Source organism: Sesamum indicum, linkage group LG6 (assembly GCF_026168435.1).
Source record: "Sesamum indicum cultivar Baizhima isolate 11 linkage group LG6, ASM2616843v1, whole genome shotgun sequence".
In the NCBI taxonomy this organism is placed as follows: Eukaryota; Viridiplantae; Streptophyta; class Magnoliopsida; order Lamiales; family Pedaliaceae; genus Sesamum; species Sesamum indicum.
In genome coordinates, this window is record NC_142662.1 from 8,399,270 (window position 1) to 8,418,062 (window position 18,793).

At 38.1% G+C, this 18,793-nt stretch overlaps 1 protein-coding gene and 2 pseudogenes across 1 annotated transcript; 2 read left to right on the forward strand and 1 right to left on the reverse strand.

Annotated features, from left to right (window-relative positions):
* Positions 1-1,368: 1,368 nt before the first annotated feature.
* Positions 1,369-3,872, reverse strand: LOC105164534 (U-box domain-containing protein 45). Its single transcript, XM_011083185.3, has 2 exons — positions 2,939-3,872; positions 1,369-2,548 (listed from the first exon to the last, which is right to left on the reverse strand). The coding sequence occupies exons 1-2, from the start codon at positions 3,415-3,417 to the stop codon at positions 1,594-1,596; spliced, it is 1,434 nt and encodes a 477-aa protein (XP_011081487.1). The 5' UTR covers positions 3,418-3,872; the 3' UTR covers positions 1,369-1,593.
* Positions 3,873-5,776: 1,904 nt separating this feature from the next.
* On the forward strand, positions 5,777-7,202 carry LOC148787701 (protein ANTAGONIST OF LIKE HETEROCHROMATIN PROTEIN 1-like; annotated as a pseudogene).
* Positions 7,203-7,705: 503 nt separating this feature from the next.
* LOC148787702 (uncharacterized) lies at positions 7,706-8,256 on the forward strand (annotated as a pseudogene).
* The last annotated feature ends 10,537 nt before the right edge of the window (positions 8,257-18,793 follow it).

An 18,793-nucleotide genomic window follows, 5' to 3' on the forward strand; every position in this document is an offset into this window, starting at 1 on the left:
ATTTCACTCTCTGGGATATGCAGTTTTGCCGTGAGTTGACCAATACACCCATTTGCCACCCAAACCATATATATATATATCAAATAACAAAATTTCAGACCTCTTCCATTCTACATGCTACTGATTGTTGGCACTACACTTTGTTCTAACATGTTTGCTTTTTATCTACTGGCTTCAATGGGGACTGTTTGATTTATGTAAGGAACTCATGTTTGGTTGTTATAACTATTATCTTTATATGAAGCCTTTTGGAGGAAAATATTCAAAATTAAATTCATTCATTTTCTACGATCTTTTGTTTTTTCTTTGGCTTCATTATTTAATATTTTCGAATTTCGTATATATTATTTCATGTTTATTTTTAGTTATTTTAATTAATTAGTATATATAATACCATACTAGTACTTTAACTAGCATATCATTTAATTATTCATGTGTTCATGGAAAGAACTTGGTTTCAGGTTGATATTTTGATTTGCAATGGGCTAATTCAATACATAAATTATGACAATGGATAAAATATATTATTCACATTCATTAGAATTTGTCATAATTACAAATAAATTGCTATAGATTAAAATTTACAATTATTACACTTGATATTTGCTTCGTTTTACATGTAATTCTATCCTAATAATGTTCCAATAAATTTTACACGTGATGTTACAAAATTATCTCTCTTATACTTTTTAGTATACTCGCACTTTTTTTTTTTTTTTTTCATTACCAAAATACCTTTTGGATCAAGTTGTCGTGTTTTACAAAAATGAGGAGGTTAAATGTCATCATCTGACCACAAACTGCATCAAATCATGACAATTGAACCCCTCAATTCTTTTAAAACATTATAATATGATTTAAAGATCATTTTTGTTAGGAAATAGTCAAATTAAAATCAAAATTTTGTGAGGAGTAATTTTGGAATATTACATATAAAATTCGTCGCAAAGTACTTAATAGAGTTACAAATAAGATGGAGCAAACCTCAATTGTGATAATCGTTATTTTTAATCTAACATTAGAATAATTATAATGAAAAAATAGAAAAAGCTCGAAAAGCTTATGATTAGAACATTTTGAACTTAAGTTAGCTCGACTCGAGTTTTAAATCGAGCCAGCTCTACTGCTCATCTGCCACCCCTGATGTAAACATAGAAAGCTGGCCTACTCCAAAAGTTTGTTTATGATGTTTGTGCCACTATTTTTAATGAAAGTATTTGCTCCAAAACTAACAACTAATTCAATCAAAGAAGACTTCTAAAGTAGACTTCTAGTTCTAGATTGCATCTTCGAACTCCTAGTGGAGTACCTAAAGTAGGCCTTGTCCCTAGCTCCACACCAACGATTGTACTTCCAATATCCAAAATGTAAGATAAGTACCACCAGATTTCTCATAATACTCCATAATAGTGCATCTTACAGTCCAGTGAGGACATCTTACAAACAGAAAGTCACTACAAAACAAACTTCCTATGTTAATACTCCATCATAGCACTGCATATAATGTGGCTGCATTTGCTGGACGCCAAAACATGTAATAATGACTTAAGACCACACCAAATGCTAAAGAAGTGAGCAAAATTATCAACTCCCTTAAAATGGCAAGCTCTTAGACGTCGAACTCAATGTAAGGGACTTGAAATGATCAGAAGGAACAAAATCATGGGGCAGATTAGCTCTTTTTACCATTCTCTTCATGTTGTTCTGCAAACTCTGTTGGACCAATTGCTTCACTGCCTTCTTCTCTTGGCTCATCATCTCCTCCTCCTCCTCCTCCTCCTCCTTCATTATGTCCTTTGGTTGATTAGTAGGATCCATTGACGATGATGTTGATAGAGCACCACACAGTGGAGCTGAAAGTGTTGCAGTCAAGGATCCTCCTCCACAGTTTCCCAAAACTTGTTTGCCCTTTTCTGCCCTTAAACATTCCAACATCCTAGAAGCCCTCTTTTGTGCCAATGTGCTACCCAGAAGAGTTAATTCCAGTAATTGTGAAACAATTCCTGCCTCGATCATAGCCTGCCTATCTCCATATGATTTGTGAGCCATCACCATTAGAATATAAGATGCCTTCTCTTGGCAACCAGGTGAATCTGTCCAATTGAAAACATCAATAAGAATTGGGAATGCATCTGGTACGGCGCTAATTCCCTTCCTGCCCTCTGCTACCAACACTATATTGCTAAGAATAGAAAGTATCCTTTCACTCATATCCATATCTCCAAGCTTGACCAACAAATGTGGAATGAGATCCGTCTCAAGCATAGCAAACACATTTGAAGGTGAGATGGAAAGATTGTAGAGCGCTCGCAGCGAGTCCTGTTTAGCCTGAGAGCTAACAGTTTCATCCGAATCTTTGAGAGTTTCCACCAAAAATGGGATTGCACCGGAAGAACCAATAATTGGTTTATTAGAGTCCAGGGCACTCAATCCAAGAAAATTGGCCACGACTGCTTCAGCAATGGCCTGACTATGCGCCCCATTTGGAGATTGAATGAGCTTTAGCATTTTATGGACACCACCTGCTTTTACAATGGCCGCTTTGTTCCTGAAGAAACAAAATTTAGATCAAGGTCCAGAACAGAAAGCTGTTGTCCATGGATATCAAAATTAAGGTTACCATAGAGATATCAACATCATAACATTGGGTTCGGGAAGTTATGAAATTGGAAATTAGTGTTCAATACAGCTACATTAATAGAGTATGCAATCTAAGCGAATAACTATATCAGGCTACATGGTAAACACCACACCTTAAGTCGGAGAAGTTCCCTAAATACTGAATCTTCCCAAAACCTCGCTGACATGCAAGTGGAAAGTAAAAACCAAACCAAAAGCAAAGAAAGAAACACACATCCTCTACTAAAGATTTAAAATTTCAACAAGAAACAACACAGCAGTAGCTAGGATCCAAGAAGGGAGAGATGAGTGAACTAACGCATCGTTTGTAATGGCGAGATTGAGTAAAGCATAAAGAGCAGCGATCTGAGAGTTAAAGGTGGGATCTTGGGCATCAAGCAAAGCGACAAGTGGGGGAATGACGCCGAGCAGCGCTAGAGTGGTCCTGGCCTGCGGATCATCCCTGGTCAGCCTCCGAATCTCCGCTGCCCCCTCTAACACCACCTCCATTGATCCCTCCTGCTGCAGTTTCTTGGCTACTTTCTTCAGCGCTTCTAGCTCCTGCTCTTTCCTCCTCACCTCCTCTTCATTTTCCCACCACTCGGGTTGCTTCAAAAGCTCCGACAACTTTTCGGATCCGGAACGGTGCTTCGCCTCGGCTTTCTTCCGACAAGGCCTTTGGACACCTCCGCCGCACCGCACCCTGTCAATTATTAAAGACCAGAGCTTCAGGGGACGCTCCAGAACCACCGATCCGGCGTCCTTGCCGTCACACTTGCTCGTTGTTCCCCAAGCCATACCTACATTTATGTACTTTTGCCTACTGAGCGCACCTCACTAGAAGAAAACATGACCTAGCTGTTGCGCTGTTTCCGATGGGAAAGGGCTAGCAGTAGCAGTACTACTGTGAAATGCTTGGGCGTTGGTGAGGAGGATAGACTACAGCAGAGCACAGTACTTACTACTTATACCGAAACCCAAATTAATTCAGCCAAAATGTATGTGCGTTTGGAATTTGTCAACTTATTCTACGCAGATCAGATGTATGAATAATTTATTGTTTGCATACATACATTTTAATGTAGGGAGGGGAGAAGGTGGAGAGAGAGAGAGATTGAGGGTGAGGGGTCGGGCAGACCTGGAGAGCCCCACTCCACAGATCAACAGAGGGGCACGGAGTGGAAAAATTTCAGCAAAATTAGGACAGAGAAGCAAAATACCATTACCATTACCATTGCCATTGCCAGGTCTGTTTATTGCCAAGAGAAAAGGAAATACACTTGAATGTAAATATTATACAATGTACCATAAAATACGACTAGTACTATCTGATTTTAACATTTGTTTTTTTTATTTGAATAATAATATGTATAAAACAAAATCATATCAATGATATCATCATAAAAAAGAAACAAAATCAGATTTATGCGAGCAAAAACTGCACATTAAGGAAGTCTTTGAACTTGAAATTTTTTGGGCCAAATATTTAATAAGCATGATAAAAGGATTAATAAAAAAAATATTAGCACTTTGATAATCAAATCAGTAATTGATTATAAAAAGATAAATTTCAAAGAAGACACTAGCAATGAATGCTTAAAAACAAAATAATAATTTTGTCGAGAAGAATGCTTGGGCATTGAGTTGATAGATACTTGCATTAAGATAATGTTACCATAACTCAAAAGGGAAGTCTGGCTTTTATAGTTGCACCCCCTAGCAAAGGAGGAGGTAGGATCCTAGGAACATGGTTCAATGGTTATTGTAGATAAGTTTCCAAAAATTTGGGAACGTTAGCAGAGATCCCCAAGAAATTCTAGCTGTAAGGGGATAAGCTTCCTAAGTGATATAACCCAAAATTTCAAGGGTAGTTAGGGGCATAAGCAACATCCAACGTTTTGTTCTTGCCATAATCTACATAGGTAAGCTCACTCGCAGAACAAATGGTCACCAGCCATTGTGTGGGGGTGAAAAATACATTTTGTTGCAAGATAAAAGAGTTTGTCCGTGACAGATTGGGAGGAATGACCAACTCAGTTGAATAATCAACAAACGACAGATTGAGAGGAATGACCAAGCCAGCTGAATAATCAGCAAATGTCTTTGAATCCATCCCTCAGAAGTCCATACTAGTCTGTGAAGGCCATGTTTACTACGGTGGATTAGGCAATATATATAGAGTAATCCTAGTCAGCAGAGCGTTTACTTGCGAATGAGGCGGCCCGTTACTACCTAGAGAAGCCCGGGACGAAGTGGGATTAATTGCCTGATAAGTATCCGGCCAATTAGGGTGGGATTCGCATCCGGACAATATATCCCAGCGTTGAAGATGTGTTGCTTTGACTATAATACCCTCAAACAGCACTTGAAATGACACTGTTGGCCTTGTACACACCCCTACCGCCTTTACTTTGCTCTCACTTTTTCATTTGAAACCATCATCTTCTCCATGTTCTTCAAATTCCCGCTTTAAGGACACGTCTTCCAGGAGGCTATTGGTAGCATCGCCTCGAGGTGAGTTCATCGTCGCCGATGTTCGTCAATACGTTAGTTTGTATCTACATATCTTATTGTTCAATAACTGGGTTGTATGGTATCTCGTCTTCGTTGCCCATTTTTCCTAAATTGGAAATTAATATTTTTTCTTTTTTGGTCTTTTAGGAGGGGTGCAGGAATCATACCCGGAGGTCCCATTTACGTTGTCCCGTGAGTTCTTGCTCGCGAGAATCGTTGTTGTTTGTGGTTCGCACTTTAATCATTCGCGATCTGAAGGTGGGTTTCTTTCAAGCCATTACTTTCTCAGTAGAACATTTCAGCACTTTTGTGCCTTATACTCTTTACCGCCGTCAAATTTTACTTGGGTTGAACATATTATAACATTTACCTAATTAGGTTTGGTCGTTTTAATATAATGGTTACACAGGTATGTGCCTTCGTTGTTCTTACATGTTTACCATATTCGCCCAAACAGTGGGCAATTTGTTTCATGCAATTATGCCTATAATTTTTGGATTCTGTACCTAGGTTATTTACAATATAGCAATGCTCTGCGTTTTATGCTGTTGTTTACCCAATGTTTGGTGATTTTCCATTGTCCTTGCCTTTGTAATCGTCCAAACAATTGCCATTGTGAATAAAAGTTTTTTTCATGTTTAGGATGAGGTCATTTCAAAGAGTTACTTTGGCTTTAATTATTGTACAACAAATCCTCGACGAGCTTACAGTCGCTCTCACTATGTTCACTTATGTTACAAAACACCTGAACGCACATAAACCTTGTCGTCCTCGAATTGGACCTCCGAGATACATAACCAATATTCGGGTACCGGACGAGATTAGTCACCTTCACTGGCTGGTTTCTGTTCATGATGAGTCATGCCTGCGCAACTTATGTATGGACCTTAACGCCTTCGGTCGGCTATTCTATTTGCTCCGATATTCCGGTGGGATTTCTGAAAGCAAATTTTGTACCGTACCAGAGCAAGTCGCCATTTTTCTTAGTTTGTGGCCCATTATAAAAAGATTTGTGTGGTGAAGCATGATTTTCTACGTTCCGGCCGCACGATCCACAAATATTTTCACCGGGTCCTTAGAGCAATAATCAAATGGTAAAACATACACCTAGCTCGATCGACGCCAATTACTGACGATTGCGTGGACCCACACTGGAGATGGTTTAAGGTAGTAGTACACCATATTACCTTTTTTCTTAATTTACAAAAAATTTAAATATGATCAGTTTCAACTTCAATGTGCTTCTTATATATACCTTACATTTGTGATTGTCTTACTCACCGTAGGGTTGTCTCGGGGCGTTGGATGGTACCTTCATTGACGTCCGAGTACCTGAAGTTGAAAAGAGATGGTATCGAACACGCAAAGGCCACGTGGCCGTGAATATACTTGGTGTCTGCAATCCTAATATGCAATTCATATACGTTCTTTCTAGTTGGGAGGGGAACCCAACGGATAGCCGTGTTTTACGTGATGCCGTCCACATACAGGGTGGATTAAGAGTTCCTACAGGTGTTACCTTCAGCTATACCATCTACCTATAGCCCATTCAATTATCACCTTTTCTTCTTCTAAACAATTAATTCACTTTGTAACGTTCGATTACGCATTGTGCAGGGTAGTACTACTTATGTGACAATGGCTACGCGAATGCTGAAGGTTTCTTGACCCCATACAGAGGTGTATGGTATCACCTACGAGAATGGGACAGTGGAGCTGGTGGACCGCAAAATAAACATGAGTTTTTCAACTTAAAGCACTCTTCCGCACGCAATGTCATCGAGTGTACGTTTGGTCTACTGAAAATGCGATGGGAAATTCTAAGGAGTCAATCGTTCTACCCCATTAAGGTGCAAAACCGGATCATCTTGGCTTGTTGCTTGTTGCACAACTTTTTAAGGATCGAAATGCCCGATGATCCGCTGGCCAACGAGTTGCCCAGTCATGGAGATGAAGGTGCGGAGGTTGACGTCCATTGCGTGTGGAACATTGAGAACAACCCCTCATGGAATTCTTGGAGGGATACATTGGCAACGTCTACGTACAATGAGTGGACGAGTCGTATGTGACGTCGTTTGTGGAATATTCTGCCTACATCTTTCATCCTTCATAAAGCTTCTAACATGAAGGATGAAAGATCAATTGTATTGTTTCGTCCGTTTACTGTACCCAGAGTTATGTTGCCCTCTTAGGTTTGGGAGGCGGTTGTGTCAACACGGCATGTTCACATAAATATTACGACCGTGTTAGAGTCTATTGTTCTATTTGTTCTTCTTTGAAAGATCTATGCTAGCACACGAAATTACATTTCTCTTATTTGTTTTTTATGGGATATGGTCTTGCCACATATTTGGACGTTACGTGTATCTGTACATTTATACTTTTTTATATGTTCTCTCATGATATAACACTAAACTGCTATGAGCTTTTTAATATCCACAGAATTTCTTCGGTGCAGGTTGCTGCATTATAAGGTGGTGAATCAACTATACGATTATGGACATGGGATCCGATGAAGGTACCAGCAGGTTGCAACGACGGAGGGAACAGAGATAAGCTATTAAATCGTCGAATGTGGATGATTCTCGAAAAAGAATGTCTAGTAGCAGGACTTAAGAATCTGGTAGTGACAGGCTGAAAATGCGAGAATGGGTTTAGGAATGGTTATCTAACTCAACTAGAGGCGTACATTGCAAAGAGTTTTTCAAATGCTGACATCAATGCTGAACCATATATTACTTCCAAGTTGCATGTATGGAAGAAGCAATATTCGACGCTAACTACCATGCTGACGCGGTCAGGATTGGGTTGGGATGACAACCGGAATATGGTCACGGTGGAAGACGACAATGCTTGGGACGATTACGTGAAGGTATTAAACCACACTTTCAATGATTTTCGAAAATTAAACCAAAACATGTGTTTTACTTATGAACTATTTTCACCTTCCTTTATTTGATGTTGTAGATGGATCCCTACGCAAAGGGAATGCGGTATAAGACATGGCCTTTTTTCAGTGCATGGCGAGAAATATTTGGCAAGGACCGTGTGACGGGTGACCGTAGCGCGGATCCATTCAAGGATGCAAATGATGTTAGAGATGAGGAGATTGCCGACACGTAAGAATGCAACTTACCGAACGCTGAATGGAATCTAGATTAGGTGTAGTCGGGTTGGATGAAGACCCTTTGTGCTCGTTCAATGCAAACGTGGATCCCGTAACGAATTCATCTAGTGCTGCGAAACGGGCGGGTAGCACTTCATCAGGAAAACGCAAGAGAACCGACGCAGGCTTTGAGATTTCAAAGTTGATTGAAATGGTATCTACATTTTGCGAGTCAGCGAACACGCGTTTGGCAACGCTGACGAGGGTCCTTCAAAGCGAATTTGGTCACCCCGAACATCGCGCGATGATCTGGGAACAAGTTAGAGAGCTTGACTTATTTGACGAGAATGAACACCTCATTGTTGCAAACAGACTTGTTAATGACCCAAAGGAAATAGAGCTTTTTCTTGCTTTGTCGAAGGATTCTAGAGTGAAGGCTAGCAGGTAAGATTTAAGGGCAAAACATATTCGAAATGGTGAAGGCTTTACTTTTTGTTCATATTTCTACGTAACAATATGCAAAAATTGCTGCTAATCATACGTATGGCTTAGGTATTGGTTTGGAATGTTTGGTCCATACAACATCGTCATTTTGAAGTGGGTTATTTGTCTGATGGTTAAATATTTCTTCTTCTACTGTATGTCTAATATAATGCATACTTTTTTTCACGTGTTACTTTCGAAATACACATCAAATTATATATGAACGGAAGAAATTGTTGCTTAATATCCTGATATTATGCACGAGCTCGTCTTGCACGTTAGAGACAAACAACATGTCCGCTTCTATAAGGTTCAATATTACAACATACATACAAACTTGATGCCTTAAGCCTCATTAAAAATAGCACAAACTTAATAAAAATTTTAAATGGTCTGCTACAAAAGTACGTACTGTCGAAAACGGCAACTAAAAGATGAACAGAGACCAATCACAAACTACTTCCAACCATTGTCATCTGACCAAAACAAGATGAAATATCCATCCATACTTTTTTACGGAACATGATTACTCGTCCTCCGATTGTGTACGGGGATTGAGTACCTACAAACATTCCTCTTCATGGCACCCGTACGCAGTGCCGTCCTATTCATCATCAGTGGACTCGTACAGTCGTGCAGTGTCTTCACTCGATGAAAGGACGTCGCCTCCCCCGAATATCTCCTTCATCTGATCCCACTTTCGTTCGCCACAATAGTAATATGCCTTGGCAAAAGGTTTTTCCTGCGTTGTACTAGTACGAATATTAAATCAGCATATTGGGTAGACGATTGTATATGTTGTCCATATGAAAAGGTAAAGGTTTGGAATTCACAGACTCATACCCGTATTATTCTGTTCCATTCCTTCCACTTGCCGAGCATCCTGTTCGTGTTCTCATTCCAGGAGATGGATCCATCGGCAAGTACTTTATGGAATGTGTGATACTGAACCCTTAGTACCCGTAATTTTTCTTTGAATAAATACAAGTGCCAGTTTTTTCCGGTGTAACTGTTTACCTCATCTGCAGCGAAGTTGTAGCGAAGGGGAATGTAGCATTCTCCCCTCCTAATAAAAATTTTGTCCTCAAAATTTAACTAACTTACCGGCTTAGGGAATAAATATGGGTATTTCTCTCTCATGTTCTCCTCAACTTCCCAGGTGGCTTCTCTTGGAGAGTGATGACTCCATTTGACCTTCACCATAGGTATTTCTTTATTTCTTAATTTCCATTCTCAACTCCTCTACCTCGACGACCTCTACTCGTCCTCTGCTCGTACCTGCCCGTTGTGAGTTTTCCCCCACACTGCTAAACTCTGAAGTCTGAGATCTTATGAAATTATCCCTCCATGTGGGACAATCCCTCATAATGTGTCCAGGTTGATGGCAACGATAACATACAATTGGTTGAGCTCCTCAACATTCACTAGTGTGTCTCCTACTGCAGTTAGCACAAGAGGGAATAAATCTTCCACTGAACGATCTGGCTGGACCTTGTCTCCCTCCAAATCCAACCGAAGTAGGGCCACCTCTACTCGAAAACACTGAAGGAGACCTACTAGTCTGACCTACTCCTTGGCCTCTAAACCAACCTCTCTGTGAGCCAAAACCCCTAAAGGAATCTACACCACTTTGTCTTGGTGTAGGATTCATGTTATCTATCATTTTCTTTGCGTTTAGCTTCAGTAGAACTCCTTTCATTTGACGTCTCTTTTGCCCTCAGTGCCGCTTCTAGCAGCACACTATAAGTTAGAGGTTTGATTGTTATTTTCTCCCGAATCTCAAGTCTCAACCCCCTTTCAAATCTGTCTCTTCTTAATTCATCGGTACTCACTTCTTCTGTGGCATATTTTGACAATCTCACAAATTGTAGTTCATATTCAGCAACAAATAACTCATTCTGCTTTAATTCAAGGAATTCAACTTTCTTACGATTTCTGTAGACCAGTGGAGTATATTTGTCAGCAAATTCTTTCAAAAAGTCATTCCAAGTCAAAGTGGCAGGTCGGTGCCTGCTCCCTGGGACTGTTTCCCACCAATCTAAGGCATCTTTTTCTAATAAGGACACAACATACCTCAATTTTTGCTCAGAAGTAAACTCGATTCTGTCCAACACCCTTTCCGTATTTCTCAGCCATTCTTCTGCTTCAGCAGGGTCAGTTGTACCGGCAAATACCTTTGCCCCCTGTCTCCTTACTATTTCTTAATTTTTATCAATAACTGCATCATGTGGTTGTGATTGTGGCGATGGAGCCATTCTCTGCATTATTTCTAGGAACTGTTGCATAAAGGGATTTATTTCTGGTTGTGGGGCATTTCTATTTTGGGATTCTAACCCCTGATGTTCTCATCCAGAATCATGACCCTGCACAGACTCTAATGACTCAGTTGGGCCAGCAGCGTTGTCCCTTGACGCTTCCATCTTATATGAAATACACACATGTGAGTAGATTCCTAGTATATACCTCACGTATAATATTACATTTCATCTACTATCCCTAGGAAATCTAATCCTTGCTCTGATACCACCTAATGTAGCACCCCCTTTGCTACAAGGGCTATATCTACCCTAAAAGTTATACTTATAGTAATCCCTGTGTTTATAAATATAAATGCACAAAATAATTTAATCCATATGTATACATAACCCCAACGTCATAACAAGCGTAATCAACCTACAATATCATATATGCACATCAAACACCACAAGTAGTCCATCATAAGTAATCTCCACACTTACGTTCTCTCTATACAACAAATTGTGATTTGTACTCTAACTGACAAAAAGGAGAAAACAGCATACTGGCCTGACCTGCCTGAGTATAGCGCATAGACCTATTTTTCAACAGTCAAACACCTCAAAGTCTACTCCTGAAAGAAAATGTCAGCAGAGGAATGAGCTTGCAACTCAGCAAGTAAATAACCAGCCCTATCTATATATGCATATCAAACACAACCCAAACAAGATAAACAAGCAACACATATGGAATACAATCAATTTAATTCCAACATAATCAGCTTTATTATACCACATGACTATCTCATAATAAGACAATCAACCAAACTCCATTTTTTTTTCCTAGTTTGCTTACCAGAAGGTGATATTGTGTTTTTCCCATCAACTCATTCTCACCATTATATAAATTCAAGTGAATCCCCTTGACAGCCGGCTCATCAATCCCATTTCGCATCATAGCTCTTTCAATTCGCATCATAGCTCTTTTATTTCGCATCATAACTCTTTTATATCGCAGCATCACTCTTTTCATATCACATCTTTTTCATATCGCATCAAAGCTCTTTTCATTTCATTTCTTTCTCATATCGCATCAAAGCTCTTTTCATTTCATTTCGCCTTATAGGCTTTTCAACACATCAAGGGGTATTCACGCTACAATATATATTCAATTTCCACCACTTCCTCATTTTCACATATCACCATTCTCGTAAGCAACTAGTAACATAAAATAGTATATCCATATATTCTCATTTTTAGACATCCACAACACATCAAACAACAAACATAATATTTCAATGTATTTTCTCATTCCACGTACACAATATCGTCAATCATTCAAACCATTTCATCACTCATATACTTTCAGATAAATCAATGTCAGCATGAATCAAAAATTCATATAACAATAAAATCACAAATAAAGGGGACATATATAGATAATACTAATTATTTACTTACCTCGACCTTACAACATCTTTATCTATTCAATAGGTAGTGGTTCGGTCTTATCACTTTACCCACGTATCCTATAATGAATTCTACCACATACAGTTAATATATCGAGAATATCGTAATTTCTTTTAAATATAATATTAAATATTATTTGTACAATTTCTATAATTCTTCAGTATTTCATTTCTATCGAAGTACAAATCTTCGTTTTTCCTCTTTATTAACATACCATTTATTAAATATAACTTTCGGTGTATTTATATGAATTTTCTATTAATTTCTCGCTACTATACAATTTAATTACACAATAATACATAGAATTGCGTATTTGGCTAATAATTCTGATTAAATTGTATAGATTAGCTATAGCAATATTCAAATATAATGAATTTAATAATCTAATTAACCAACGATATTATTTTTATATCTGATTTAATATTTAATTCAATAATATTTTAAATAGCCAAACTCGTAAAATATTCCGGTTAAATGATACATCGCTCAATATAAACAGCATTTAATAAATGGACTAATTAAATAATATAATTATATAATTAAATAAAAATTAAAATGATAACCCGTACCTCTGTTCCTTCTTCCCTTTTTTTCCTTTCCGAGATTGTGTGTACACGTGTGTTGTGTGTATTTGTGTGTGTATGTACCAAGAACAACAATAAAAACAAAAAGAAGAAAGAGAGAGAGAGTGAAGCGGTGGGAGGTGGGACCCTCAATTCCCTCTTTCTCTCTCATATATATATATATTATTCACATATATATATACTATTATTATTATTATTTTTATTATTTTATTTATTTAATTTAACTTTTCTCAAAATACCCATTACGTCCTCCCTGAATTTTCTTAATTAATATAAGTTGCCCCCAAATATTATAACGAGCTCCAATTTGACCTGTTCAAGTTTTATTATATTTCAACTATGGCCCATAATTTATTTACTAATTAACTAAATTTCATAAAAAATTATCAATTAATCCCTCAATTATGTATTATAATCTTTGGGGCGTCACAGAAGTTCAACGAGGGGAGATCGCTCTGACGTCGATTTGACTGGTTTCTTCCTCTGGCAGCCATGAACGAGAGGGCATCAACAAACACATCGTCCACATCCTTTGTCCAAGTTCTACTGTAGAGGTATCGTCCCTGTCCCATGGGTCTTTTCCTTCTCGGCATTTCCTCCCGTCGATCGATTAGTAATGAAGAAAAAACGGGCTTGACCTAAGGAAAGAGGGTTGGGGAATTAGGATTTCGTAGAAGTTGACACAGAAGTTGAAAGAATGCATAGGAGATGTTTACGAAACTTGGAAGGGTGCATTTATAGATAACGAGTCCTAGTACACGCCACAATTTATGGCACCCTGCGCGTGCTTTGTAAATTAAAATTGGTTGAATGCACTTTCGTTGGGTCAGTGGTAGGTTTCACAATTTTTATGCCTTAAATGACTGTGTGTGTTGTCTTGTCTGATATGTGCTACAGTCAACCCCCAATTAAGGCTTTATTACATATACCTTCTGCTACGATTTACAATGGCTATGGAAAAAAAGAAGTCCAGTTTTTAAAATGTAGTGAAAATTTATTTTTTTTGTTACATCTTGCCAGTATAAGTAGATTACATACATGTATTAACTCATTTAATTTGGGTTAAATCCATTTCTTACGTATAATTAGTCATTTAATTTGTTGGCTTATTAATAATAGAAAATCGGCCGACAAAATTATCAAATGAACAACGGATTACAATAGTTTGGCCATGCGCACTTGCAGAAATGTAAAACCACTATTCATTCATATTTTTTAACATAAACTTAAAAAGAAAAATAAAAACAAACGAAATACAGAAGCATGTCGACCGTCATCAGTCAAGGGAAAAAATTTTCAAGTCTCCTTCATTTGCTAACCCAAAAAGAGAAACCTTTATGTCCAACATCGCACACAATACAATCAGCTTTCATCCTTATTGGTAACTAGATCAATCACCTCTGGCTCCTCATCTGGTTTCACCCCAAGAACTGCATGCTGAGTTGTTCGACCCATCAAAACTAAAGTTACCAAGTTCCTCGCTTGTCTCGCTGTACGGCGGGCCAACTCGACCACCAAAGATCTCCTGAAGCTGCTCCCATTTTAGCTCACCGAAGTAGTAATACGCCTTGGCGAAGGGATTCTCCTGCATCTCTTAGTGTTTTGTAAGAGTGCAAATGCACCTGCGTACATAAAAAGTGGGCACAAAATGCAAAGAAAAAATGCCATACCCGTATAATTCTACTCCAATCTTCTTTAGTTCCAAACATCCGGTTGGCCTCTTCATTCCATTTGATATTAGGTTCCTCAAGCAGTTTCCCAAAAGTGTCGTGTCGCAAACCTAACAACCTGAGTCTGAATCTGAAGAAATCGTAAGACCAGGAGCGCCGGGCGCATTCGTTGACAGCATACATTGCGTTTCAGAATGCAGAGTTTAGAGGGCGTAGTGGGTTTGTCTGTGGGCTACCCATTATGGCATGGATGTGCAGGTAGGTACAAAATGCATTGTCCACCTTCTTCGTCCAGGTACGAGTATAAAAATAGCGCGACTAACCCATTTTATATTAACGATGAGGCATTTTCTCAAGTTCGGCACAGACGCCTATGGTTGAAGTGGAAAGAAGGATAAGGATGGTGAATAGGGTATGGGAATAAATGTTCACATCTTTTCAGATTCTGACTGCGAACTGTCCATTTATATAGAAACGGACTTGAAGCCTGTCGTATGCCACCAATAATGTCCACCTTCTCATCATTGCGTGCAGTGATTTGTGAAGGGTGCTTTGGAAACGCGCATTATTTATGGCGTGTTAGTGATATATTTTAGGATAATGCACAATTAACAATGAATACATCACTTCACATTTCAGATACAACATTAACTTTGTATGTGATAGGCTTTTTATACTAAATTATAGATTAAGTTCAACAGGTAAAACACCCAATAAATGATTGGGCTGCTATGTGCACGTTATGCAATAAAAAATAATGATATTTGGCCAATTATAAAGAAATTGAGAAAATAAAATACATATAAATACAATAAAGTTCCAATAGTTGACAAATAGAATTGTAATTGAAAATATCACATAATTACACTACATTAAAAAAAAACTTTCCGTTAGTTCATTCATTAAAGAAAATTATACAACAGTACAGCCGCCACGATTAATACATGCAGGTAGTCCACAAAACCTATACAACCCATGCAATCATATAGAAAAAAACAATACCACCTACAACTGTCATGAATAAACATTCCTTGCCTGATACACATTAATGCATTTTAGGCCTACTAAAAAGGAAAGTAAAATAACCTTCGAAGGAATGAGAAAATATTGCAAAATACAACATTATTCCCGATAAAATTCCGCAAACTTTTTAATACATAATTATATATAAATATATATAAGTATATGTACATAATATAATAGAAAAAATCCCATGCAAGGAAGACAACCACCTTAGACGACCTTCTTCCTCAAAACCCTTTCACGTAAAACGTCCACACACAACGCACACAAACTTTTGCTGCCTCAATCTTCCTTCTTTACCGGAGTGTGATTTGATTCGGAGGAGCTCGCTTCTTCTTCGGACCTTGCAGCGATAGGGCTTTCACACGGCTTAATTCTGCTTTTTTGTTCAGTGCTTGGAACACCCAGCAGTGGCTGCAAGGAATCCGCGTCATCCTTGCAACCCTAGAAATCGTCAACGAAATTCCATAGGGAAGTACTGGAGGTCGGGCTATTAGAGATATACCCGTAAGGACATGAGTCTTTCTGTGGATCACCCGGAGATTTGATTGCTTCGACGACGGCATGACGATCAAGCTGTTCCTTGGAATCCCCTTCATTGCCTTGTAGACCTTCATCATCAACAGAAACAGTATCTGAGTCCACCGGTTGCGCAAACAACTTACATAAGTCATCCCACATGTCTTCATAGGCATTCACGTAGCATTTTTCGATGCAAGATTCCTATAAGGAAGAAGTCATACATCATCAACAACAAAAGTACACATTGTCAGTGTTGTACGTAATATACTAATATAACATCATGTACGTACAAACATTAAAAAGAATGAATCACCTTGCAGAATTCCTTCCAAGTTGAGGTTACGAATAGTAGCCTAGCGTTATGGACAATATCCCAGCGGGCAATCAGCTTTCCGAAAACCTCATGTCTCTCGCGAAGGAACTTAAGAACATATTTTCCCCAGCCGAAGTCAATCTTGCCTCCGTGACATTTTTGCACCTCTTCCAAAGCATTAGTTATCGCAAACTTGTTCTCACGATCGGGGTGAAAACATCATTTCTTGGCATGATACAGCAATTTACTAACAAAAGTTTTTTCCATATCCTTTCTCCATTTGTCACAATAAAACATGTACCTTTGATAGTAGAAGCCATCAGGCCACATCATTAACTATCTTTGGCAAAAGTAAGCTGCTTGGGCATAAAATGGAAGTTGGGGATGTTGCAATGAGATGGAATAATCAATTCGATCACATTTATAGTGGAAATGAGGGCAGTGTGATATGATGTGTTAGTCAATGATTTGCAAAAACTGTACATATCATATTGATGAAAAGTAGTAGGTCCACATACATTAATTCAAGTGTCTGTTGCATTAAATTATGATAGATGAGTTTAATTAATCCCACATTCTGGCACAATCACTGGGTTTGGAGCGGCCTTAGTGGTAATTGCATATGAAGCGGGTGGAAACAATGGGATCCCGCCGCCAATTTCTAACATTCCGCATCAAATTTAAGACCCTGATCAGGTACCCAATTAATGTTGAAAGTTCTGTCACGGTAAATGAAGTAGTTGGGTGATGGGCAGTTGGATGAATGAATGCTTGTGCAGCAATTAAAATCAGATTTGAGGGAATAGTCAGGGTAATTGGGAAAAGTTAAGGGGCAACTATTTTCATATATTTGACGTTAAGTAATGTAGCGTTGACCATACAATGGAAGTTCCTGGTATTAACTAGCAAGTCAACTAATATAATTGTACAATATACTCATAACACAAAACCTATATTTAAAATGCAAAATGACACCATACGAATGTTGAGCGAGATTTATGCTTAAATATAATAAGTTACGGAATGCATTTGAGATGTAAAGATATATATGTTGCAAATAAGGTAAACCAACGGCCAAAGCAGATTATTAATCTTCTGTGAAGTGATAATAATGAGAAATAAAAAACAGTACACAGGTGACAAATAAATGATTTGAGAGAATGTACAATACAACATCAAGTAGGCAAAATAATTTAAACCTGGCAGATTTAGGAGCACTTACTTGTCATTTCAGCGCATGCGATAATGAATATTGCATAAATCAAAGCGTGGATGCAAACTGTAGTTAACAAAGAAATATACACAGTATGAGGGATTAAGCAAGGTTAGACATGAAATGCAATACAAATAGTCATTAGCCAAACAAATATTAAGACAATTAAATAATTTTTTAATGTAGAACGGCGCGTCTCCTCCACTTGCAGCCGTTCATTTAAACATTTCATCTGACTTTCATATTCAAAAATTCTGTTCAACAGTCCAGGAATAATCTCCTTAGACCTGCGGCACATTAGGGGGTCAACCCATTGGAATGTACCGCAGTAATGACCCTGAAAAAAAAGAACGGTATGTGATGTATATGTAGCTATCCTCGATAATGGAAGACCAACGAATGTAGGGATAATTCGTATATGGTTGAGAGTATCGTATATGAATTATCCCCCAAATATTATTTGCACAAGTTAAATATTTATTTTATTCATAAAAACCTCATTGCCCGGGCACCCGCTAAATCTTCTACCTGGGTTTAGTGTGGTCCATGAAGTGCGTACGACCACATCCCTACCACAACAACAAAAACGCACAACTTGATCATTTAAGCCAGAAGAACGGTGCCTACTACCCGTTCTAGCTTCGGAATCGTTACTACTAAAATCGTGTTTGGAATAAGGGGTCTCCATCTACGTTGCCCTATGGAATGAAAGTGAAAGGATGCAACATGATGATCCAAGGAAGTCAATTGTAAGATAAGCCTACGGTAATAGTAACATATATTATTTACAAACAAAGGAATTGACCTGGACGACAATAATCAAATTTTACAGTAGTCACAGTCGGGAATGAACTACATTTTTTAAGGAATAGAAAAAACGCATTAGACAGATGACATTACACTTACCAGGTGTATTCCAAGATACTGACAAAAAATCAAGGCAATTAAATTGCACAAAATACATGTAACAATAGCAAAAAAAGTATTGTATGTGATGTAGTAGTAGTAACTTATTTTTAAGAAAATGGACAAAATATTTTGC